Below are 26,349 nucleotides of genomic sequence, written 5' to 3'. Positions count from 1 at the left end.
ATGGCTGTGGTCTCATCCTCTCCTCGGACAGTAAAGTGCTTTGCGATGTTGAAATGTGTCCCGGTTCACAATAAGTGAGCTTTAAACAACCTCCAAGTCGGTCCAGGGTTTCCAGGGTTACACCTTCTTCTTTGCACATATGCTGTTTGAATATTTTGTTAATTTCACTATTTTCATCATTAGTTGTTCAATTTTTTTTTTTGCCATTGCAATGTGGTATAAAATTGATGAATCTGAATATTATTGTTATAATTCATCTAATTTAGATTTAATTTTGCAACATTAGCGATAGTTTGTTGCAGTCTTATTGTATGTAAGTGAATCAATACTGTAGTTACAATTCTGATCATTTAATAATGATATTACAGTGTATCAGCCTTTGTAAACAATTGTACTAAAATGTCATTTTGATGCAAGTCTGAAATAATGAATGAATAATAATGAAATAATTTTTTAATGCAGGTTAAAATACAGTTTTACATTCTTGCCATCACTTGATTTACTAGCATGTAAGCTCATACACACCCGCTGACACGCAGCGATACCTCTTCTTCAGTGTTCTCTCTCAGTACCCATTTGGCCTCAACTCCCTCTTTGTGCCATTACCATGTAGAGGCCTTACTGTTTCACTTTGAAGTAGTCTCCTGTAAACCCCCCTACCCCCACCCCCACCCTACCCCACCCTGGAACACTGTCAGTGGGAATCTCCTTCAAACCCCTGCAGCTGCCTGGCCTGGCATCGCCCCACGCTGCCACCGCACATATGTATGTCATGTGGTGTCAGCACCAAGGTGTACTCTGATGTTATGGGGCCTGATGGTAGCATATTCCCTGCTGATAGCAATGATTGCTGTGCTCAGGTAAAGCACTAATGTGGGTGTGTGCCCACTGAGGCCACCCTTCATGTTCTGGGTCTGTGCCCGAGCTGACTGGCTAGCCCCCTGCCCCTCTGTGAGTCTGCATTGAGGATTCAACACGGCAGCTGCAGGTTTATACAGCAGCTGACCCTCCTCCCCTGTTCTCTATGCTCTATTTCACCTGGGTCTCTATCTTCCCGCTCCTGTTTCTTCCCCATCTTCCTGTAACCCCCCCCCTCCCATTTTTCCATTTGACTGAGTTTGGAATAGAAGGGGGTGACTCACACATTGTAGTTGGTATACAGAAAACGAGTGCTCTGCTGCTCCATTTCGTATTCCCAGTTCAATTAATGTGGATTGGCGAGGAAGGATGCAAATTTTTTTTCATCTACCAAGACTGAAACATTAAGTTGTTGAAAATGTTGACCAAAGTAAACAGCAGCCAGACAACACAAACCTCCTCCAAGGCAGCTCTTTATCCCCATAATGTCATTGCACTTAAAAGCGATACTCCCATAGCGGTTGACACTAAAAAAATGACTGCATGACCACGAATAGCTACCACTAGGATTTAGAATCACAGTGGTCTCATTATTAGGTTTAGTCAAGGAAGGTTATCTTCTTCTCATGGTAGTTTTCTGCAGGATGTTGCTCAGAAAAGTTTTAAAATAAGACAAATACAAAACCTAAATCAATCATCAACTTGACATTATTTACAAATGTGTATGTGCATAACAACAGTATTTGTTATTTACATCATGATGAGGATTTTTGTGAGGCCTGCGTCACTCTACTTGCTACTTTTATATTTGGCATTTTTATATGCACACGTAAAATGTTTACAGGTGTCGTAACTGATTGACACTGCCACTAGATGCTGTACAAGAGCGCTAAGCCTGATTTCGTGATGTTAACTAAAGATGAAATTTGATCGAGAATACCCATCCATATCAAACACTGGTTTAAAACCAGATCAAGTCTTCCTTGGTCCGAGATGGACCCTTAAAAAAAATTTCATTAAAATCTATCCATAAGTTTTTGAGTTATGTTGCTAGAAGTCAAACAAATGCTGGCAAATAAAAAACCATCTCTCCAAAGGTAATACAATATAAGACATGAAGAGCATCAGTGAAGATACATGAACCTACAAAACATTTCAGATGAGACCTAGGGATGAGTTTTTCCACTTGTATTAAAAACAGCGTTGAGTAATATTCAAGTTAGCTGTGATTTAAAATGACATTTAGTAGATTTTCTTGTAGCAGTCGGCGCAGCCAGTCAGCACCCACGGGAATCATCTCTCCTGGTACAGAGTTAACATTCTGCATTTGTCCGGCACTCTGTAATTTATTGGATCTCATCTGTCCGGGCTTTGATTTATATATTGATTTGAAAAATAAATAAAAATGATAGGAACCTACATTGGGGTGTAATGATGGACTGTGTCGACATGCAGGAGTAGGGATATGAAACATTGGGAGGAAATTAGATATTATGCCCTCAAGACAACTGCAGTCAGAAGCACATTCATTATTGGCTGGATATTTATTATTAAGAATTTCTCTTCATGAGTGACTGCTGCAGAATATTTCGACCCTGCTCAAGCTGCCAAAATTGTGTGTGTGTCTGCAGAGTATCTATCTATGTTTGTATATGTGTGCACAAATGTTTGCAGTGATGCTGTCAGTGAATGATGACAAGCTGGATACAAGATTGAGTTTTTTATTTGTTAGACTCTTCATGGTAACACATTCTGCACACTGACAAGACACACAAAAAATCACATTTGTTAAGTGTAGGTAAAGCTTTAATTTTTTGGTTGCACAATGCACAATCATATCCTCTAACTCCACCTGGAAGGACCTGCATTCACAGACACGGTGGGATAAAAAAACACTAGACAGCTGTTAAAAAATAAAAGTTATTGCCAGGACTTATACCATTTTGCACCACTTTTAATCACAGCACAGTGAATTTTAAACAGCAGTACAGAGAAGGGCCACTGTCCAAGCCTCCAGAATTTTATTTCATTTTTTTCCCTCCCACCTCTTCGCTCTAATCCACTTCAATTATGTTTCCTCCCATTTCTCCTGATCACTTTACAGCTCAGCAGCACCTGTGCTAATTGTAGTGGTGATGATCACTGATATGTTTTGCATTCTTAAAGGAGTTTGAGAGGGGGACGACAGATAAACATCCAGCCCCAGGGCTTTTGGAAAGCGTGGCTCAGCCTAGCAGATGGCCATCATATTATATGAGGAGCGCTTCTCGCTGAGGCTGGCGTACGGGTGGGTGGGAAGTAATGAGACTGAGGTAGGAGGAGGAGGAAGAGGTGGGAAGGGGGCTGATGTGGAGAGGTAAGGAAGGAAAGAAGAGATAGAAGAGCAGGAAAGAACGGCTAGAAAGAATTCATTGTGCAGACCGCTAGAAATAGAAAGAAGGAAGGAAGGCAGCTCTACTCACATAATCTACCATAAATGTAAAATAATATGATAATATAATCTGAATACATCTATTTCTTGGAGTTTGATTAAAATTTTATTATTATTATTATTATTATAATAATGAAGACCTGTTTTGTATTATTATTATTACTATTATTATTACATACAGTATGTGGCTTTCTAAGAGGACTTGAGAAGCTCTGACCTTACAATTTTATAGCCCCCACTGGACAGATTGTACCCATAATGCATTGGCTGTCAGGCCTCTCCGCCATGGCCATCCGAGGTCACAACTCACATTATACTGAAATCCATCTGAAATGGACCGCATATTATATAGCAGCCAATTGGCAGAGATGATGAACGAAGGACACCTCCAGTTATTTATTAGGAAGGGCTGCATTCAGAGCAGAGGTTGGATGGCCTAGGTTACAAGCACTGTGTGTGTGTGTGTGTGTGTGTGTGTGTGTGTGTGTGTGTGTGTGTGTGTGTGTGTGTGTGTGTGTGTGTGTGTGTGTGTGTGTGTGTGTGCGTGCGTGCGTGTGTGTGTGTGTGTGTGTGTGGTGGAGATAAGGAGGAATGGAAAAACAGAAATGGGTTAAACTAAAGACAAAAGATATGGAGTCCTGTTTGGTATTTCATTACACAAGAATTATGAACTTAATGATTACCTTTAATGTATGCATGATAATGAATCATTTGAGAAAATAAAAATAAAATGAACTTTCCTCACTTTAAAGATCGACTAAACTTGCAACAGCTCAAAGAGTTTTTAAAAAATGACGTCTTTAAAAAAACAGTTCCAGATCCTTGACATGATGCAGCCTGATTTGTTTGGTGTTTTCTCCCGGTACTAAAAGATAAATGATGTACTTTGCCTTAGGTCAACTGGGGTTTTCCCATCCCATAATGACCTTTTAGGGAGCTGGAAGAGAGCAGCCATTCCCATAGCGATGAAGTAGTACTGTACACTGCAGATCGGAGGTGTATATAATGGCGAAGTAATTTTTTTAACACTGTGACATGACCTCTTAACCTCTAATGGACTGCTTCACCGCTCATCAATCATAGAAAAACAGCAAAAACCCAGTATGTAATAAAAACAAAACCTTGTGAAGAAAATAATTTTCCCACATCCTGTTGACAAAAATCACTCTCCAGCCAAACAAGAATGCATCCAAAGTCATTTTCTGATTTCAGCAGAGCTAATATTTATAACACTTTGCCTTTTGGAAGAAAAACTTTGTTCTTCTCAGCGAGTGTGTGTCTGCTGTTGTACTGCCTAAGTTTCCCTGGAGGAGAGAAGATCTCTGTCAGTTTGTCATCACACACAAGCTGCCAAATTTTATGAAATACCAAATTACTAATTGGCCCAGCGTTAGGTTTCCCGCCTAGAAGTGAGGCTGTAATATCTGGGCCGCGATTAGGATCACAGAGAGAGACACACTCAGCCGCTTCCTGCTGAGCTGGCAAGTCATTTCACTCTATGATTTGGCAGTGACACTCATGGACGAGCACGTGCTTACACACACACACACACACACACACACACACACACACACACACACACACACACACACACACACACACATGCACACAGAGTGATCAAGGACAAATTTTTTTTTGCAATTTCCTATTTATCAACTCATTATTTCATTAATTTTGTATGCACTAGGATAAAACTGCATAAAGTGTATCAGATTTTAGTATTGATGTATGAATGTCATTTAATTGGACTTCACTGACCAGTATGGAAATGATTTTCCTGTAAGTGTTGGAGTGTTGCTCCACGTTTAGAGCAGCGTTTCTCGTCACTTGGCAATATTGAAGTTTTAAAATTATTTATCTTTTAAATTTAGATGGTAAAAAAAGTTTTTATAATTGATTTTACTCTATGTAGGTTATATATCTTTTAAATTTATTAAAATAATGACTACTTATCAGACCTACTGTACACATCAGAATAGACTCTGCTGCATACTATGTAATTAGAATAGCAGTCATTAGACAGTTTACCTCTGTTGAGGTTTTAAAATCACTTTATTTTTTGCAACAATAATTGAAGTCAAATGGATTTTTAATAGGTAACAGTTTCAAGCTGCTAAACTGAATATTTGAAGCTGAATATCTGCACCAAACTGCAGAAATTGATTCATAACAGCCCTCAAAATGTTATAATTAAAATCCATGAATTATTTCATGAGAAATGAAAGGAATGTATAAAAGCAACAGTCAAATAATGTCTTTAAATGAATAAAAACTAAACTTTGTGCACGTATGAGCAAAATATCCTAGAATGGCCCAACAAGTCACAGCATCGTCATTTAACGGGGATGAAGACTGGCATCACACTGGATGGATCCAAATGAATAGGACAGCCTAGGTACAGTGAAGGCTGTTGTTTATTTTCTGTCTAGCAGTGCAATCTTTTTTTAGAACTCCTAATCAAACACGCCTAAGGCCACTGGATGGATAAACACACACAGTTTGGCAACATTTCAACTCTTCTCTCAAGCGGTGCAAGAGGAGAGAATGAGTCTTGGCTGGTGAGACACACATAGACACACACATGCGTGTGCAAACACACAGACAAAAAGAAAACCACTGGACTTTAAGAGAAACATCAGTTGGTTTTAATGTAAAAAGAGTGGTACCCTTATAACCAGTCACATGTTTAGCAAGTTATGGCAGTCCTGATGTATCGATGCACACAAGAGTAAATGTCTCTATACCCCACAGATCCCACATTAATCACGATGTAGGGCACAGTCGGATAAAAATTACCAGTAAACTATGAAAAAGCCACTTTAATCAAGACAATGATTATAAAAAAAAACGATTGTTCCATCTTGCTGGCACATGCAAGGGCAAATATGCCTTTTATCAAGATAATTTTCTTTTAAATGGTGGGAGACAAACATTCTTTTTCAGACACTACTGGTTCATATTTCACTCTGTGTTCCTTCGTTCCAATGTTTCAGTTTTTCCATGCGCTCAAGGGTTTAAGTGTACAAGTCGTTTCCAGTGCAAAATGGTGCAATTTGGTTAGCTAAGGTGCTGCCCCACTTCAGAGTCCCCAGTGTTGTCCTTCATGTCGGGACTGATTCTGTGGTGCTCCGATGCTTCATTTTTAAGAAGTCCTCTAACATTGATCCCCTTGTCCAAACCAGTTACAGCTCCTCCAGCTCGCTGCAGACTCATCTCAGCAGTACACCATCGGTGTACTAGAAGATAAAACATATCTTCCTTCATAGTTCAATGCATCAGTCGGTTTTGAGGTTGATTGGTGGTAAAACTCTGTAAATCCATCCTTGACTCGATGTTTATGCAGATGAGGCTCGTAGCTCAGTGCTCAAGCTTTGGCGTATCCCATGGGAATGGAGAGCCAACTCTATATATCCAAACAGAAGATGCAGTGCAGGGCTTCTGAGATGCCAGTGGATGCTTTCTATACATTTTGTGAGAGAAATCGGACCTTCTTCCCAGTCAGCAATAAGTTCCTGAGGTCCTTGACAGAGGGAAGCTTCATTTTCTCTCTGTTTTTACTGTAAACATTCAAGAAGATGCCAAAGAGCACCAGAAGGCCACCCCAGATATACCTAAAGATGGGGACATGGAAATATTAGCAATTTTGGGATGGAAGATGAAGTGGGCTGAAACAATGGAGCACTGGAAAATATTAAAATATAAAAGAATAAATCAACTCTCTTGTATCAAGAGGTGGTAAAAAGTCAATGAGTGACCTGAAATGCAAGGAAATTATGTGAATCCTCTGCTGTGACCTTCAGAATTTGAACGCTTATGAGCATTTTTGGAGACCAAAGACCAAAGAAGGAAATGCACAGTTTTGGTGATTCCATTTCTATTCATTTTATACAGCCAATACCATAAATCTGCACAATATATACCAGGGAAACATTGAAGCTGTGTTCGCAACTTGTGACAGTTAAAAGCCATATGAAGAAACTTTAAGTTATTTTTTTTGTTTTTTTTAATGTTGTTTTCCTTTTAATGTGTCACAGATTTATATTTGACTAACAATGATACACAATTAAGTTAAAAAAGCAAAATTCAGTGCTTAGTCAAACTGGCTGTTTTTGATAATACTTTACAAACACAGATAGTGGAATCTTTTGTTTAAATAAAGTGCAAACTGCAGCCAGGAAAGGGACTGCGAGTCCAGCGATGGTGGAGGGCAAACACCAGCTGGAGGGAGAATGAAATTGGCCATGAAGTTGCAAAAAAGTTTTTCTCTAACTTGTGTGGAGTGTGTGTCTGTGTAGGCATGTCAAAAGTCACAATGTAGAAACAGAGCAGGAGAGGTACAGCAGAAAACAAGACCCTTCTGACAGCACAGAGGAATTGGAGGGTGAGCAAGAGAGGAGGACAAGGAGAAAGAGCAGAGGAGCAAGCAAGGTCTCTAAAAGGACGTGAAACCCAGTAGGCAGGGGAGCCAAATCAAGTTCTATTAGTCAAAGGAGAGGTCGGTGTAAGCTTACTTCAAACTAGAGGAAAGCTGATCAAAGTCAAAAGGTTACAGTACTTACTGAAAAGTGAAAGGTTTTGCAAAGAACATGAAGGAAAGTACGATAGTCATGGCCTTTCTCCCAGTGGTCACTGCAAAAGAGCAAAACGCATTTACAGTTTTTACTTGAACACAAATTAGAAACAAAAGCTCAACAGATGTGACTTTCCCGGCATTCAGTGAGACATTTCTAGCAAGCAAACTTAATTTTAAAGCAGAAGAAAAATCCATGAATTATGACACAATTTTATATCCACACTGAAATCACACATCAATATCTAGTGGTGTCAGCACGGCGAGGAGAGAAGAGAAATGGCTCTGGCTCTGACCTGTCACTGCAACCAGGGCCCCGAAGAGTTTGATCAAGGCCAGCACAAAAGAAATGCCAAAGTAGCCCGTAAGAGAGAAGAGGAATGCATAACCGTATGTCTTCACAGGATGCTGAAGAGAGAGGATAGAAAACAAAAACATTACGTAGAGCTAATTACCCTGCAGATCTTCACCCTGTGGACAAACACATGAAGTACAAAAGTACACTCACCTCTGCACAAAATGTCATTGCTGGGCCCAGCCCGCCCACACAAAGCAGGCCTGTCAGTATGTAGACAAAGCCGATGGAGTATGAATACAGCACCTGTTAACACAAGCCCATGTGACAAGTCAGTGACTATATACGCCAAATTTTAACAATTATCTCTGTTGAAAGTGCTGTTAAGGCAGTCAGAGTTAGAGTTACACTTTCTCAGTTTGGCAAAAAATAAATAAATTACCATTTCAGAGTTGGAACCGTTGTGAAGTTTCATGGCTTTCTCCTGCACATTTCCAATGGCTGCATCTGCGCACAGTGCCAAGGAGATGAGGAGAACGCCTGTACTCCACATACAAACACACAGGAAGAGGAATATTTGAGCTGACATCATCACAAACAGTGTTAGCAAAGTCAAACTTTAGCATAAAAATGGTACATGTCTTGTAACAACAGATTTAAACGGTACCTGTCACATTAAAATTAGGGGCCACTTTACTGTCAGCGAGCGTAAACCAGATGAGTCCCAGACTCATGCAGATTGCTGCAGACACATCAGCCACATTATAGCGTTTACCTACAACACAAACAATTAAGAAATTAATATTTGAGTGACAAAACAAAACTCTTGAAATCTCCTCAGATTTAAACCAGGTTCATATTAGAAAATTAAATCGAAAATGTAGAAATTGTGAGAGCGCAACGTCTAATCTACAATGAATGAAATTTTTCACAATTTCAGGAACTTTTACAAAACTAGAGAAAACAAATCAAACGTTACATAGGCTATAACAATCTTCAAAAGCTGACCCTGAATAAGTCCCGAATGAAAGAAGCTGACATTGGATTCAGCTAAACATGTGATTTCATTTTTAAAGGGTGTCTTTCTGTAACGGTGTGGGGGGGGGCAGCAGGATGGAGAACTTTTCCAAAAAACAGGTTGGTGGATGGATGCCTTCAGGATGACGCGTCAGGTCGACACGGTCGGCTTCGATTCTCTTACTCTCCTTTGAAGGGCCAAACATCGGATGAAACCATTTACCCCTCCCTTCATCCAGCCACCCCTCCCTCTTCAACTTTCACTCTTTCTCCTTTGCATTTTAAGTGAACAAATACCTTTATCTCATCTACCCACCCAGAAAGAGAGAAGGCCGTTATGGCAAAACAAACAAAATAATAAACAAAACAAAACAAAAAAACAACAAAACAAAACAAAAATAACGAAAAATATCACAAAACCTGTGAGACCCCTATGAGGTCTGGAGTGAGAAAGAAATGACAGAACAAAGAGCTGACTGGGCTTTGACAATGAAAACACCAGATACACATAAAAGGGTGGTAGCAAATGTGTTATATTTTAGTACAATTGTATAAAATGGGACAATTTCTATTGAGTATTAACAGTCTAATCTTTGTGGTAAATACATGGAATACATTTACTGTACTTGTTTTACTTTTACATCAAGCAGCAGAAACAGGACTTGATTTGTCATGGCTATCACTGCCTTCCTGCAAAGTGCATATTGCACACGGACACACTTCAGTGTTCATGCTTAAATAATATACTGTGTAGGCCTAAAATAAATTTGTTATAAACTTTAGAAGAATATTCAACTTTAAATTGTCACAAAAATTCAACAGAGACAAACATGATTGTCAGACCTTGTTTGAAAAAGAAAACAGACAACATCAAATGACCAGAATTGAGGTGAAATGTATAATTCCATTATATTAAATGTATGAAATTTTATTACATTATATTATAATATTATTAAGAAACAAGCAGGGAAATAAAGTGACAGCTACAATAGTCACGTCTTACCTTGTATAAACACTCCTCCAATCATGACTGGAATAAGTTTACAGCACTTGAAAATGACCTGTGTGGGGTAGTTCAAGTAGCCCAGAGAGGTATTGGACAAGCCCATAGTGCCCACTGTTAGAAAAGCAATGATCATGTAGGTTTTCCCCGGTATCCTGAAGGAAAAAATAATATTAAAGAGTTCAGAAAGAAAACTTCTTCAGAATACTTAACAAGAACTGCTCGTCTAAATGTATGTGCTTAAGATAAGGTTATAAATGGTATCTCAAAAACACAAGTGAAAAAGCTGACAAAATAAACAAGTGATAAATGTCATGTGGATACAGGAGATTACTCACCTCCTGCGTTTGTCCTGTGTGAGCTGAAGCTCTACCAGTCCAAACATGGAATAGAATCCAAACTGGATCAGAGTGAGATACCACCCGAAAGGCTTGAATCCATCCACAGAAAATATCAGTTCCTGAGTGGAGGAACACATAAACAATTAAATAGTGGGCAATGAAAGCCCTCTGCTTATATGAAAAACAAACTTTTATAACTCATCCAGTTTTTACAATACTAACTAGCATCTTTTTTCCTCACATGGCATAGACATGTCCACAGTTTATACTTTGTCTTACCTGCAGGTAACCATAGATGAGGTAAAAGATAAAGACTCCAGCAACACAAATCAAGAATTGTGTCAGGGCACTATAGCTGCTAAGGTTGATTCCCAGGACCTTCAATTCTTCCACAGATTTTATGTGGGGGGACATCACCTCTGTGGATGATGGGATGGAGATTGAAATGTGCTTCCGCGAACTGTTGTAGCCCACCAGACCATATTTGGCACTCATTGTGTCTGGGGCGTCCGGGACCTGGTGGAACACAAAAAGTGAAGCAACAGGTATGTAAAACATAATTTTCCTTTGTTGAACATGAGAAGCTGAAGTTTTACGAACAGAGACGAAAAGCTCAAATAAACATTAAATCACATATATTAACAGTGGTGATAAATAGTTATAAATGTACGGTAACTATCATAAAGTAATTTACAAAGAGTAAAAACCAAGATGCTTTGAACAAACTTAGTCTAAACCTAATTTGATCACTTTTATGATAAGTCAATAACATAACCAACCAACCATAACCATGTAATTAATAGCAAGAGCTTTATCTCGTTGCGCCAAGGACACCATGACGAAAATAAATGTCAAGCTCTTCATGCCTATTACCATTCACCTTAGTGCTACATTCATACTTCGGTCAGATCCCCTGCTTAATTAAAGTAGATGTATTTGTTGAAGGGGAGTGTTTCACAAATACGACGTGTCACGTTGACGTATGATGGAGACATGGCAGCAAATCACAACACATGCCCTTAAGCCTCAATCTGAACAATGCAAATAAGTTGGGAGACCAAAAACCAAATCTTTTTCAAAACACATCCTCCAGATCGGGCATTTTACAGTGGATTATTAATATGAAAGCCTGTTTTATGTCAGATTTTCTGGGAAGCATGGCAGCCGATAACGTTAGGTAAGCTACACGAAGAAACCGGTTGCTAATATCTGACAGTAAACTGCGTAACAAGTAACTTGATTCTCAGTGGATGTATTACCATCGAACATGTGATGATCGTAACAAACAGCTCAATTCTTGGTACTTACTTCATGCGTAACAATGCTTTATTAGCCAAAAAAGCAATCTATGACAGCAAGCTCGTTACCTTCAACAACACTTCCGGGTTCCTATAACTTAGCGTATCCCCTTCTTCAGGGGAAATTCCAGACAAAATTATGTTTCTGGCCGTGCCGCCTTCATCTTCAGCACATTTCGAATGCCTTCGTGTTTACACTCTTCAATAAAATAGTAAAATAACACACCCAGAGGCGTGCTAGCTTGCTAAAACCTGCCTGCACTCACTACAGTGAAAGAAGCCAACAACTTCCGCTCCGCTGCGACCTCTGAACCCTGTTCCTATTGGTCGACACAGCCGCGAACTGTGACAGGTGATTCGTTCTATTAGTCGTAAAAACAATGCTGCGTGACTACGAGTAGACTGTTTTTATCATGCAAAATGAAACGATCGAGTGTCATTATTACTAGAAATTGGTTTAAAACATTAAAGTGCGTGTAGTGGAAGTGAAACGACAGAGTTCATGTCTTACCTGTGTTAGCTGTTTTGGATCCATCGCGACTGACTTTAACTTCACTTTGCTGCATTCTGTACCAACAGCATTCGATTACACGCAAGTTGGGCTTGTTTGTCTGGTTTAGTGACACACTTTCCTCCTATGACAGATTGCTTTAGTTATGTATTACATAAATGTCCAAATCAATAATTTTGTTACTTAAAAATTAACCAGCAAATAAGCAGTACAATTTATAATGTGGACTCAGATCCATCCCAAAACCTAAAATAGATGATCTGAATATTTCAACTTTGCATTTACTTTTTAGGATACCTTATATTTTATTTCATAACTTTTTTTTAACAAAAAAAAAAAGGAGTATCTTGCAGCAATAGTTAAGTATATAATGGTTACAATGGGAGGAGTCGATTCCTCACGTTAACAACAAATTACTGTATGTTTTGATTTTGATCAACCATCTGTGTACTTTGTCGGTAGCTTTATATTGTGGAGCAGCTCTATCCTTACAACTTCTCCAGCCTCTATTTTGTGTTCTTCATGCTATTACTCTATTTCTTGCAGAATTCCTCTTCCCTCTTTTCGTCTCTATTTCCCATAATCTCTCCTCCTCCTCCTCCTCTTGCAGTCATGTCCATATATGCTTTCCTCTCAAAATCCTTATTGTATTATTCCCTGCTATCCCTTCTGTTCTGACTCTGTCTCTGGGCCATCTCATATCCCTGTCTCTCCTCCTTTGGCTTCCGCCAGCATAAGTCATGAAACTCTCTTTTGCCCCTTGATTCCTTCCCTCCCTCCTCTTGCCTTCCTTTCTCACTGCTGTCCAATCTCCAATTCCTCAGCCTACTTGCGTTCTCTCTTCCCCTCCTCTTTCTCTCTTTCTCCCTTCCTCCCTCCCTGTGTTCTTTCCCCAGCCAGAGGTTAATACACTCCAGGATGGCATTATTTCCTCCCCAACCTTCTGACAATATAAAAATTCAGAATGGACAGCTCAATCCCTCTTCCATCTCAGATTTGATTGTAATGGTATTGCCTCCTGTCCCTGGGAGGCCCCTGCTGCCTCACTAACCCAGCCTTTATGACACTAAATGGCCAGGCTACAATTTTTCCATCTATTCAAAAAATCTGTTAATAACTCATTTGGAATGAGACATCTACACTCTCTGGGCAGTCTGCGGCCAGGTCTCTCACCCCTTTACTTGTAGGGGTCAGATTTTACTGAAAAAAGACGTGGGGCTGAATTGCAAATGTATGAGGTTAATTAATCTCTCTGTATTTACAATCCCCTTCCTCCTTTCCCTTCACACTCCAATTGACAGTCCCAAAGAGACAAAAATGTCATATTTACAGCCTCGCAGGGAGAAAGTGCTCAGTGAGGTACAGCACTTAAACACAAGCACAGGCATGTCCAACCACCCTCCATTCTACCTCTTCCAACTTTACAAGTGTGGCCATTCATCACATGTGATGGATTTATGTAATAAAACCCATTTCCTTTCCCCGTATGATCCTATTAAATAATAAAATAATTATTTATTGATTATTCAAAAAAGGTACATATGTGAGGGTAATGGCTTTGTGCCACACCACTGGACCTGCAATAAATAAAGCAGGCAGAGAGAAGGCTTGAGAGAGACTGGGAGGAATAAAGCAGCAATCCAGCAAGAGAGAGGGAGCAAGAGAAAGAGGGAGAGAGAGAGAAAAGAAGGAAAATGAAATGACTTTTGAACCAGTGAAATCTGGATCCAATATGGCTCCTTGCAGCGTGGATCAGGAAGGACATTATTCAATCTTCAGGAGGCTCATAGGGGAGTGCAACCTATGAATGTTTTTGATATACTATAGACCATAGAAATTAAAATAGACAGCTGGGTGAGGGACTTGACCAGAGTTTATGCCTTAGATTGGATATGCAGGGCTTTCTTCCCAGGAACGTTGTTGTTGATCACTGAGTCTCATTATTTGACTGCTGGTATTTTTCACTCACTGCCATTCGGAATGGTATATTTGCAAACAACAACATTCAAATTACATAGATCATATACCAGTGAACAACAGTATGTCTTCTGTGTCCATAGAAAACAATGTCTAAATAAATGCCTATTTACGATGTTACACTGTCAACTATGTCTTTACATTGTAATTTTCATCCTTACTTTTAATTAAATCGATTCGATTTAATTTCTTGGTAGTGGAGAGGTGGAATGCAATAATTACTAGCAATGATTATTTTAACCATTTAAAGGTGTGTGAAATGTTTATTTAGGATTTTTCAGCTTTTTAAACTCTTCTGAAAGGCACTGATGACAACTTTTAAAAAAAATATCTATTATCCCAAAAGTATCTTCTTCCACATATGTAAACATCCACTCCCTCCAAATAATCCTTCATATTATTTATTCAGCATCAATATCACGGAAAGTCCCACAACCCCAGCAGAGGCTCATTTCAAAAAGAATTACTTTAATGTCAGCCAGATATTACATTGAGGGCTCCTTAATAACCCATTTGTGTTTGGTCTTATCCACGGCTAAAGTGCACCGGCTCTCTGTTGTCTTTTTCCTGGGCTTGTTTCAAGCCCTGCATGCTACGGAAAACAGATGCTATCTCAGCTATATTACTTCTCAAAGCACTCATATCCTCTCCCATGTTATTTTCTTTGATCTGCTAGGCTTGCTGCTCTGACATTTTTCTTCCCCCCCCTCATCTCCCCACCACTCCTTCCCCATTTACCCCTCCATCCTCTATCCTCTATGCCGGTGACCAGAGAGAACAGACAGACTGGCCAGACTGGTTCATGGCAGCTGTGGACATTCAAAATTCAGGTCAACTGTTTTAAGATGCAAAAGATGCGTAATATTGACGAAATTCTTACCATATCCATTTAGTATACTTTACAATTGCAAGGGGGCTTCCTATCAGACCTGACAGTCAGTTTACCTTTCAATTCAGTTAATTCAATTCAGAACAGGAAGTCAGACCCAACCTATAAAATTAAATGCATGAGATAGGCTCCTGTTTTGGAAAGATTTTTTTAAAAACATGTTTTCATTCTGCAGAAAAAAAAGAGATTTTTTAAAAAAACTGGAAGAAATTGAACTAATCTCAGTTTTTTTGATTTTCTGGTTAGAGTTTAAACGAATTGTGATTGATTTTTAGTGACTGGAAAGTGTCTAAAATAATTTAAATAACATACCAAGCTCACACATCCTGAAGCTCTTCAAATGTGAAAACATTTTTATTTTTTTAGAGGAAAAATAGATGAATTGATATTGAAAATGATGTGCAGTTGCAGCCACTTAAAATGTCTTTTTTGCACACTATATTTCCTGTGAGGTCAAACATATACAGTATGTATAAAATTATTCTAATTCAGTAAATCTTTTTTGGAGTAAAAAAACAAAACTCAAAAAACAAACAAATAAACAAAAAAACTTCAAAAAGCTTCAGAAAGACGACAAACTTTGCAACACATGCTGTCGGTCAGAAGCAGCAACAGCTGAGTGAACGGGTTGCTCTTCAGCAGGACATGAGACCGTCAACTGTTGGGCTTTCTTGAGAGCAGCCAGGAGGGGGAACCATCTCTCTTTACATGTCTGCTCCCAAGAAAAGGAGAAAAAGTAATTAAACAAACTGTTTCCCAGGAATTGTGTGTCTGCTTATCCAATCTACCACACTGGCTTTTGCTCTAATTCATACAGACAGAAAATGGGGAAAAAAGAGATTGTTTGTTGTCTCCTCAGAGTGATGGTAAATGACACACATGTTTCATTGCCCATTCATTTAACCTGTGCCATGCTTGTAAAGAGAAAGGGATTGAGAAACAAATTACGTAGTGTCATTTAATTGGAAGTTTTGCTGTGAGCAATAATCCTGTTTTTTCTCATAACCTTTAACTACTTAATGGATTTGAGAAGCTATTACTTTTCAAGATTTTTTGTTTTTAATTATTTGAATACTATCACAGATATGAAATGTCAATCATATAACGGGATTAATGCTGCAGTTTGAGTCTGAATATCATTTATATATGGAGTGAAGCTGGAGGAGTTCCTTCTGTTCACTTTTGCAAAAAAACAACACAAATTGTGCAATATTCTGCTGTGTGTCCTATTTAGCTCCCTGCATTCATTTATCCTTGAACACCCATTTACTATTTAACATAGCCTCATCTTAAATCCACCAGAGACAGATATTTACATAGATATTAACAATATATTTATGATAATGGCACGCAATGGTAAATTTCTGTGTAATATTAGAAATATGCTTCTGTGAGTCTTGGATTGGATTATAATAATGACTCAGTTTTAATATGTATAAACTCAATTTATAGTTTTTCTCCTTTGGCATTTACACTGTAGGTATGCGTGTGTCAAAGGAAAACCCAGTTGTACTATGTGTGTGTGCGTGTGTGTGCATGTGTGTGTTCGTGTGTGTGTGTGTGTACATTCAGGACCTATCCACCTCTCACCCTGATCACGTTTAGGCATCACTGTGAAAGTGGTAGGCACAGTTTGTTAAGTTTTCCCTCGAGGACATTGCAGTTCTCTGCCAACAGATCAACCCACGTGCTGTGACATCAACCCTAACTGACCGTATATGAATATCACCTTAAGTACTGGAGTCACGTGAGGCGTGCTTGATTTATTTTGTTAGACACTCACAGGACCATAAGGATATCTGCCCTGGTCTTACATATACACCGCTCACAACAACAGACCGCATTCACATCAGAAATATATTTATTTTAATACTTAAGTGGCTCAAAATATATGTTAGAAGCAGCTGATATAGTTTCACCTGAGGTACCAGGAGGATAAATGAAGCGCACCTCAAGCAGTTCAAATATTCAAAACCTTATTCAAAGAGATGTTTTCGCTCAGGTTTGACACGGCTCTTAGGCTGGCGTGTTGGCTCCCCAGACCCCCCATGGCACAGGGCATGTAATCATCCTGAGAGTCTCTTTGGGTGTCTGCACTCTCATAAAGCAGCAAAATTGATCGCATGGCCCAGGAACTGAAAATGAAAGAAAAGGAGAATGAAATTACAGACCTGGCTGACTGCACAAATCATGCATATCGAGTTTTATGGCTTGCCAGAAGAATTCAACACCTGTGGATCACCGTAGCTATAATTGTACACGAACACACTGGGATAGGGATGGGAGGAGAGCTGTGGTTTTTGTGTCATTGAATATGTGAGTGGGTGAGCCTGGTAGGTGTCTGTGTGCGGGTATGGTTTTCTTGGCATGTCCATGATTTAGAGACAGAGAGATGATGAAAGAAAGTTACGGGTACGCCTGTTGTTCATTTCTTCAGTGTATCTTGGGTTATCCGCCCACAAGACTCACTCACAGAGGCTTCATTTACCATCGTAATTACCCTGTTTATTTACCCTACCTGCTTTTGGTGGTGAAGTGGGTGCCAATTCATCAGATCAGGATAATTTGGCCTTGCTTTGGCTTTGCCATTTACTTAAATTAAATGAGGTAATCAGTGAATGATCAATCAAAGTCTGTGTGACCACTGTCTGTTCAAAGGTGGCCTTTTTGCTTTAAAGCTGACACACCTGGTTCAAACCTCACACACACACACACACACACACACACACACACACACACACACACACACACACACACACACACACACACACACACACACACACACACACACACACACACACACACACATACACACACGAGCCACCCTGAGCAACATTTCCACCAGATCCATGGGATCCATCTCAACATTTATGTAACACGTTAATAAATAAATTGTACTTAACTGATTTCATCCTAACTTTTTCAAATTATTTAAAGGTATAAATGGATATAGAAGATACATGAATGAAGGTGAAAACCTATATAAGACGACAATAGAGTAGATTGAAGCGTCTCCCCTATTGTCTCCCTCCCTATCCCTCTCCTTGCTGCCGTGGATCCTGACGCTTGAGTCAAATTGATTACACCACTCCATCTGCATCATGACTGGCCTCCTCCTGTGTTTGCCGCCTCTGCCTACAGCACAGAGTTAGTGTACAATTACATATAGTTTAATATATCTGCCTGAACACCTTTAAATAAGCATCACAAGTCCACAAGGTGATTTGTCTTCCAGCCCCATTACTCCATTGTACATCTTGATAGCCAGGGATCCCTCCTAGCTATGTTTAAGCATTAAATAGTGTATTATTATTTCACATAAATCAAGCTGAGATGTGAGGGGGGTATTCATAAATTTTGCATTTCTCACAGACAGTATTTTAAAGCCTCTCTCTCTCTCTCTCCCCCCCCCCCTTCACAGATTTGAATTTTGAGACTAAAGCAATTCTGCTGCTTGCACTTGATAGTACATTAAAGATGGGCATATCAGAGGGGCATATTCAAAACAACATGTAATGCACTTTAGATTAAGTTTGAGTTGTTCTAACACATTCATCATAGAGCTGTTTCCATAATAAGTACCCATGCCTTTCTCTGTGATGCTTCTTCTCACGTGCTCCAGCACCATAGGAGAATATTAAATTGTTATTGTCATGAAAAATGGGGAAAAATACAATAAAACTCGATTGATAATAATATTTCTCCAGTTAACTGTGACTACTGAATCCCTTATCTATGTTCAATGATAAAAGAGTGAAATCAAATTATAGGTGAATGTCTGTCATCAGCCTTTTCCTTCAAAGAGACATGCCCCCTTGACCCCCCACCCTCAGATATTAGTTTCGTGTTTGTGCAAAATGTCTATGGAGGAAATGACTTCACTCAGGAAACTGGATGTCAGCATTGAACACAGGTAGGACAGATTTTTAGTCAGGCTGATGACATATTCTTTTCTATGATCTCTCTCCAGTTCAGCATTTAAGCTACCAAATGTGACAAAAGAGGAAATTGGACTCTAGGTTGTTTAGTTACTCTGAGGATTGCTCACACATTCATTTGTACTTCCTGTCGTTGGCCTGGGGTTCTGATTGGTGCTGATGTACAAGTCATGCCCTGTAGGGTTTGAAGTAAACCTGGAGTTTCTAAAGGCATTTTATTAAGAAGAGCATGAAGAACAATCTGGCCAGCTCTAAGCATGTAGTTTAGAAGTTTAAACCCTTTACAAGTTTATATTTGGAGTACATCTGATGGCAGACAATAAAAAGATTTCTCATTTTTCATGAACCTGATACATGATGTTAATGGATATGAAAGACTTTTATGAGTGCTTCCAACAAAAAATGGCCAGGAATTTAGCATCATATTTTTTAATATTCCAAAATATTAATAGTTCTTGATCATCACACAAAACATAAACTAGTCAGCTTTGATTGCTGAAATATTGAGAAAGTTTGACTTTTGTGATTTCACAGTCACATTGTAATCGTTCACCACAATGAAACCTGATTTTCATTTTTATAGCATGGTTATCGTTTCCTGCATATCATAATTTTATGATCCTTTCGCCCAGGGGCTCGAACGTTGCAGCAAATTCAGTAAAAAAAAAAAAAAAATCTTGTAAAAGTCAGACCAAATTGGAAATTGACGAGATGCCAGGACAGTGAGTTGAGAATTAGGTGGAAATGAGTGAAAAGTCTTTGAACTAGTTTTGGCTTGTTGGAAATATTGCTTGTGGGTTGATATTCCTCCTGAAGTGTGTCAAGGCAATGAGAATTAAGAAATAAAGCACAGAGCCAAATGATTCAGTGGAAAGAAGGCACACACCCACAGGTATTTCTGTTCACATGACATCACCCTGTGTAAAACTGACAACTTCATTTTTTAAAACCAGGTGTTTTTCTTTTAGTTTCTAAAAATCTCTTTGAAAGGCAGATCAATGGCAAAAACACTGCATCTCAGGAAATTACAGGTATGTCAGCATCAACAAATGCACTATTCATATAACATCAGCACAAAGATTAATCTCTATTTATGTGATGATAAAATGCTTTAATTGGTTTTTATGGTGCTTCATGACTCAGGTCTTTGACATGCTTTGTTGTAAAGCTCAGCAGAGCCACATCAAGGCGCATGTGAACCAGATCGCTATCTTCCTCTATACCTCTTCCTTCATGCCTGGGAAGAATGTGTCTTCTGACCTTGACATGTGGAGGCTGGCTGAATGTTTCCCTCTCATTGCACTTTCATGAACAACACCTGAAGAAACTGTCACCCACCCACCCCCCAACGCCATGACCAGTCATCTTTAAACACAGCACACACTGGCAACATATACCTAGGAGGATGAATGCTCACTTAAATTAAGTAAACATATTCCAGACATGCTGCATTCCAGCCTGTCTGTCAGGCAGTATTTGATCAAGGATCCCCGGTTCCATCAGTGAAGACAGCCCATAAACAAATGCAGTGATTATAAATCAGCTGACAGGCCAATGTTGGATGAAGGATTATACACGGTTCTTAAAATAAACGTGTTTTAATTCAACATCAGATTTGACCAAACCATTTTCAGTCCCTTTATCTTCTGATGACAGACTGCAGTATGTATCAAAAATATTTACACAAGGGTTTCCTCTTTTCTTCACACCTTCCTCTTGTTTGTGTACGCATCTTTTTTCACTTAATCACAGGGTAAACTTTTTTTTTTGTTTATCCCTAAATACTTCTCATATATCAAGTAACTTTTGTGGCAAGTTTGCAAAAGTGTTACATAAATCTGTGAAAATAGCAAGAACCCAAGTAACCCCCCCCCCCACTCACCCTCAACCCATCTCACTCTGTTCTCTGTACTCCAGTGTCATCTGACGTTAAAACTAAGCATCTGCCTGTCAATGTTCTAACCATAGGCACCCTGGGTGGGGCAGGATTCCAGCCTTTTGAAGTGAACTTGTCATGGGAAATCTGCATCAGTGGAGTTAAATGCAATCACAGGCTCAAGATTAATTGGTTGTGGTGAACCACTTCAGACGGTTTGCAGACACTGCATTATGGGTTGGACTTTTGCAACACCTGTCGTCACCTATGCCACACCTGCTCATGCTCATCTTTATTAAAATGGTAAGTACTACCCTGTATGCTCACAATCCTTTGTAGACAAACAAACTCACTCATTCATGTGTATATTATATTCTTGGAATAAATGTGTTGTTATTTACAGATGCATTTACACATTTTTTTTAAATTTAAGATCTATAAAATGACATTTTAATATATACTGACAACAACACCCCCTCTCGCCTCCAAATGTACACAAGCTTTAAAAACTCCAAACAGACTGCAGTAACACAACATTAAGCAGTTTTCTCCTCTCTGTTATCTCCAGCTTCCTTTTTGCCCTTTGGTTAAACATTCTCTTGGCATGCATGATCTCATTTAACTTTGATTTCCTCTTTTTCCAGGACGCCATCCTCGGTGGTTCCAATTTCCAGCCCATTCCCCAATTTTCAACCCCAATGACAGACAACACACGCTTGAATGGCTGTACGGCTAAAGAACGGAATTGGTAAGTGATGATTTTAAATGCTGTTTAAGTTAAAAAGAAGAGTTTCAACAGATAAGAATTTGCTGAAGTACAGAACAGGACGCTCAAAGCTGGTTTGACTGAGCTGTAGCAGCAGTTGCATATGATAAATGTAAATTATGTTACAGAGTTTCAGGAAACATTACTGGTTCTACTTTGACAGATGTGAAATGTTTTCAACTCAGTTAAATTGTAAAAGCGATTGCTGTTTTTTTGCCTTGTATGTGTTCTACAGTGTTGTATGTGAATATGTGCATGTTTTACTGAGAGAAAATTTCATTTTACATTGCATTATGTAGTACAATATATAACAGCAATTACAGTTGATAGAACATGATTTTAAAAAACCTGATATGATCAGATTTCCCTGGCTTCTGAACAACTTAATGATAATTACCAACATATGTAATCACATTGCAATGAAGTTATTCAAATACAGCTGTAAAAAATGTAGAAATTATTCAGATTTATTTGTCAAAGTTGAAACACAAAGGGTATTTTTTAAATTTTTTTTTACAATTTTGGTTTTGGAATGCCCAACTTCCGTGTTCTCTATTTCCATTATTTGACTTTTAAATCACATTTCTCGCCATTCCACTGTGACACTGAAAATACTGAAATAGAAAAACAATTTGAGTATGCAAATTTAAAAGTTTAAATTGTTTATATTATATGTGATCTTTTATATTAATGGTGCAAGATACAATCTCAGGATTGCCATAATTTGCCCCTGATGGACCTCTGCGGTTGGTTGAATGTGTCCAGCATTAAGAACTTTTTTGTTGATTGAAAAGAGCGGCTTTTTGTCAAGCTTTAAGTAGTTTGTGTAATCCCCTAACCACTACCGTGAAGCCAAAGGATTCTTAAAATCTGTTTTCAGCACATTTTGAGTAGGAGCGAACCTGGGAATTCTCTCTCTCTCTTTCTCTCTCTCTCCCTTTCTCGCTCTCGCTCTCTCTCTCAATCTGTCTCTCTCTCAGTCTGTCATGAAACACAGCACCGCATTTCCATATCAATCGGATTAGTTCCAAGACCAGGCAAGTAGGAGTAATGTAAGTAACCGTACAAATTTAAATATAGGACATCAAAAACATTGCAAAGCATTCATTTATTTTAGAACCAGCCCTGGCTCCCAGTGAAGATGAGATGAAAATGTATCTCTTCAGCTTTATTTTCATTTTATTTTGAAAGGTGCTGAACACGGCAGTATTTTAAACATCTCATGTACACTGCAGCATCCTGCTGTTCTTGTGTGCTTAACCTCATGCGCAAAATGAATATGTCACATCAAGCAGCACAGTTGTTTGAAATGCGACATCAAAGTGATTACAGGTGGGCAGCGTTCACACGAGGACATATTTTTTAAACGTTTCTACAGAAAGTGTAAAATAGTGGACAACTGTTGGTTCCATCTGGCACTGCAAAGCTAAGCTTTAATTTAAGATTTAGTATGCATTAAATTATGTAAGTTCAAACTGACATGTGTTTGCCATGCACAAAGGTTCGGTGAAATGTTAGAAAATTCATTAACCTACGAAATGTAGAGCCTCTTTCATTGTTTACAGGAGATACAAATAATACCACAATCAAATTACTGCAGATAGAAAGGGAATAGGGATTTAAATGTTAACTGTGATGGAATAACACTGTAAAGTTGAGCGTTTTCTATCATTATTTTATTAATTTTTTTTCCAGTCTTTGGAGGTTTTTTTTTTTTACAACAAATCATCAAAGCCTTGGGAGAAAAAGGGCTGAATTCTGGACGTTACTACCGTGTCGTATCAACTATCTTTTTGATAAAATAATATAAATGAATTTATCTTATATTGCAGGATCTACTGGATGATTGGAAACAGTGAGGTTACTTGTTGTCCTACAATGAACAGCAATATTAAAATAAATTAAAAAAAGCACATTTCAAAAGCATTTACTGTGTGTGTGTGTGTGTGTGTATGTGTGTGTGTGTGTGTGTGTGTGTGTATGTGTGTGTGTGTGCGTGTGTGTGTTGTGAGATTATTCAGCAGTCTGTCTTTGCAGACTGATTTGTCCAGCCAGTAGCGTCCTGTCTGGATGAGGAGATGGATAGATGAATGTCTGCCTGTGCTTCCTCAGTGCTTTTGATCTGCTGTCTCTGTAATTGAAAAACTAGCTTGGCAGTGTTGTCTTGGGATTTTTGTTTCTTTTCGTAATGCAGCTTCAAAACAGGAAAACCAATAGTCGGAATAGATCCCTGAATGTAATTAATTTTGTGGGGGTGGGGGGTGAAAGGGTGGTGGTGGTGGTGGTGGTGGTGGTGGGGTACTATTATTGCAGGAGGAAGAATTCTAATCAGTTGCAGATTCCTTCCTGTTTGGTTAGCGTGACCGTGGACAATTACAAGTGAACTCTGTGTTACAGTTTGACTTCCTGTGCTACCCAAAGAATGGACCAAGGCCGGCGCTGCAGAGCACCGACAGGACAGAAGGAGACAGGGGAGAAGAGAAAGAGGGGGAGCGAGGCAAGAAAGAAGGACAAAACAAGACTCCTGAAGATGAGACAGTAGGAACATGAGCAGGGTGAAGGAAAAGGAGGAATAAGGGGGGGGGAGGCCGAAATCTCTTGGCCTGATCTAAGGTACACAAAGGCACATACATCTTATATCCACCTAATATGGAACATGACATGTGGTTTACAAAGGAAATGAAAGGATTTTGGACTTGACTCATCTCAGTGCTTGAGAAGTTCTCAGGTAAAGCCTGGAAGTGCAGAGCAACAGACTGAACTCCAGTCACAAATGCAATAACGCAAAACTCAATCATTGCAGCAATGTTAGCAAAAAAACCCAAAAACATTTGGCTTTGCTGTTTTCTTCTAAATCAAATTAAACCACTGGACTAAACAACCAAATGACAATTGCTATGACTGAATTTGCATTGCATGGCCTTTTTTCAGCAAGGCAAAGTAACTCAATTGTACTTCCTGGGAAATGCTTTATGCTTATTAAACCAGATACTGCTTTAGCTGAAAGCTCTCCATGCCAATATTTTACACATATTACAACAAGTACAAAATGTCAGTCAAGGTCATATTCTCTGGTCCTTTACATAATGTTCTCTTATTAATATATTTTAAAAAAAATCTACAAAAAAGAAACCGTGAGATATGATCAGATCAAACTGCACCGCCACAAAGATTTCCACTGACAGTAGAGTTACAACTTGACCTGCCAAAATGGTTCCCTTTGGCTTGATCCCACTCCTCAATTCTCTTTAATAGTTTATTGGCATATTACATTCCTCGATCCACCCCAGAGGTCTTCCATAATTCACTTTATGATATCACTGTTTAGTTTCAGAATTAGAAGATAGGTGCACTTGGAAATCAAGCTGGCGGTGGAACCTTAACTCCTTCTTTCTACTTTGATTTGACAACCATGATTTGGACTAACGGATGCTGCAGTTAAATTACTGGGAAAGTTTTTATATTAATATAATCTGTAATGATTAAATTGGGTATTTGACTGCCAGTGCACGAAGACAAGCTTTTACAGAGCAATGACACTTTTTACAGATGATAAATACATACCTCATGTGATAAAAGCAGATAAATACCAGATGTGATAAGAACAAATTACTTTTTGTCTTGTAAAATATAAGAAATCTGTTTTATATTACCAAACAGATGACATGACATTTATTACCATTTTTCTGCACAGTTGAAAACATCTCAAGGGGACCGATACGGTAGCAGTTGCAAATGGTATAAACTGCTTATAAGATGTTTGGGGATGATGCACGTAGCTGGTAATATGAATGTGATCCCCGCCAAGCCACACACACACACACACACACACACACACACACACACACACACACACACACACACACACACACACACACACACACACACACACACACACACACACACATACACGCAGTGAACATGAGAAATGGGCAAAGCGCCACAGTATTCAGTGTAAACTGGAGGGTCCTAGTCGCTAAACTAATCCTAGTATCACAGGATTCCACTTCCAGCTCCGTCTTATGCTGCAGCTGCCTGGAATCATTTCACACACGCAAGGTACTCCTGGAAGAATTGATTCTGTTAGGTAGTGCATTGATCACACACATCGCCTGCAGACAGAAGACGGCTTTACAAGCAATAAGATGGGAGACAATTATATTATTTTAGTCAAATAAGACAGAGTACAAGCAGCGAGTGCCAATAGCCAATGTGGGGAGGGGGTACAGGCGGCCTCTCAGTGTGTTGTGCTCCATCCTCAAGTGGCACTGTAATCCACTAAACTTTCCTCCACCCGCCTCTCAATGCAATCAGGATGCGAAGGCTCAGCAGTGATTGCGTTCATTTGTAAAAGCATCCAAGCCAAAATTGAACCCCAAGGCTGATAAACTATAAAGATGCTGATCAGATCGCGGCTAAGGAGTCCGCACTTGAGGGCACAAGGTGTCAGGGCTGGAGCCAAAAGAGCAATGACTCTGTATGCCTCACTCGGAGCCAGGCGGCGGCCCCAGAATACAAACAAGGGGAGCAAAAACATATAAAAAAGACAACAAACTACGGTTGGATTTTTCATCTTGCA

General features: G+C 39.1%; 1 protein-coding gene and 1 long non-coding RNA gene across 2 annotated transcripts; one reads left to right on the top strand and one right to left on the bottom strand.

Moving 5' to 3' along the window:
* Nucleotides 1-5,426: 5,426 nt before the first annotated feature.
* slc35b3 (solute carrier family 35 member B3) lies at nt 5,427-12,076 on the bottom strand. The gene is made up of 10 exons (XM_068304080.1): nt 11,883-12,076; nt 10,795-11,031; nt 10,513-10,634; nt 10,175-10,329; nt 8,822-8,929; nt 8,597-8,694; nt 8,368-8,460; nt 8,156-8,267; nt 7,849-7,918; nt 5,427-6,900 (listed from the first exon to the last, which is right to left on the bottom strand). The coding sequence occupies exons 2-10, from the start codon at nt 11,008-11,010 to the stop codon at nt 6,750-6,752; spliced, it is 1,125 nt and encodes a 374-aa protein (XP_068160181.1). The 5' UTR covers nt 11,011-11,031; nt 11,883-12,076; the 3' UTR covers nt 5,427-6,749.
* LOC137587577 (uncharacterized) lies at nt 11,529-25,577 on the top strand. Its single transcript, XR_011033942.1, has 4 exons — nt 11,529-11,692; nt 21,097-21,307; nt 21,649-21,752; nt 24,168-25,577. It is a non-coding gene; the product is annotated as an uncharacterized lncRNA (long non-coding RNA).
* Nucleotides 25,578-26,349: the final 772 nt, after the last annotated feature.

The sequence above is a fragment of the Antennarius striatus genome, chromosome 20, assembly GCF_040054535.1.
Source record: "Antennarius striatus isolate MH-2024 chromosome 20, ASM4005453v1, whole genome shotgun sequence".
NCBI lineage: Eukaryota > Metazoa > Chordata > Actinopteri > Lophiiformes > Antennariidae > Antennarius > Antennarius striatus.
The sequence above is the reverse complement of the archived record's forward strand: the minus strand, read 5'-3'. Positions and strand labels throughout refer to the sequence as shown.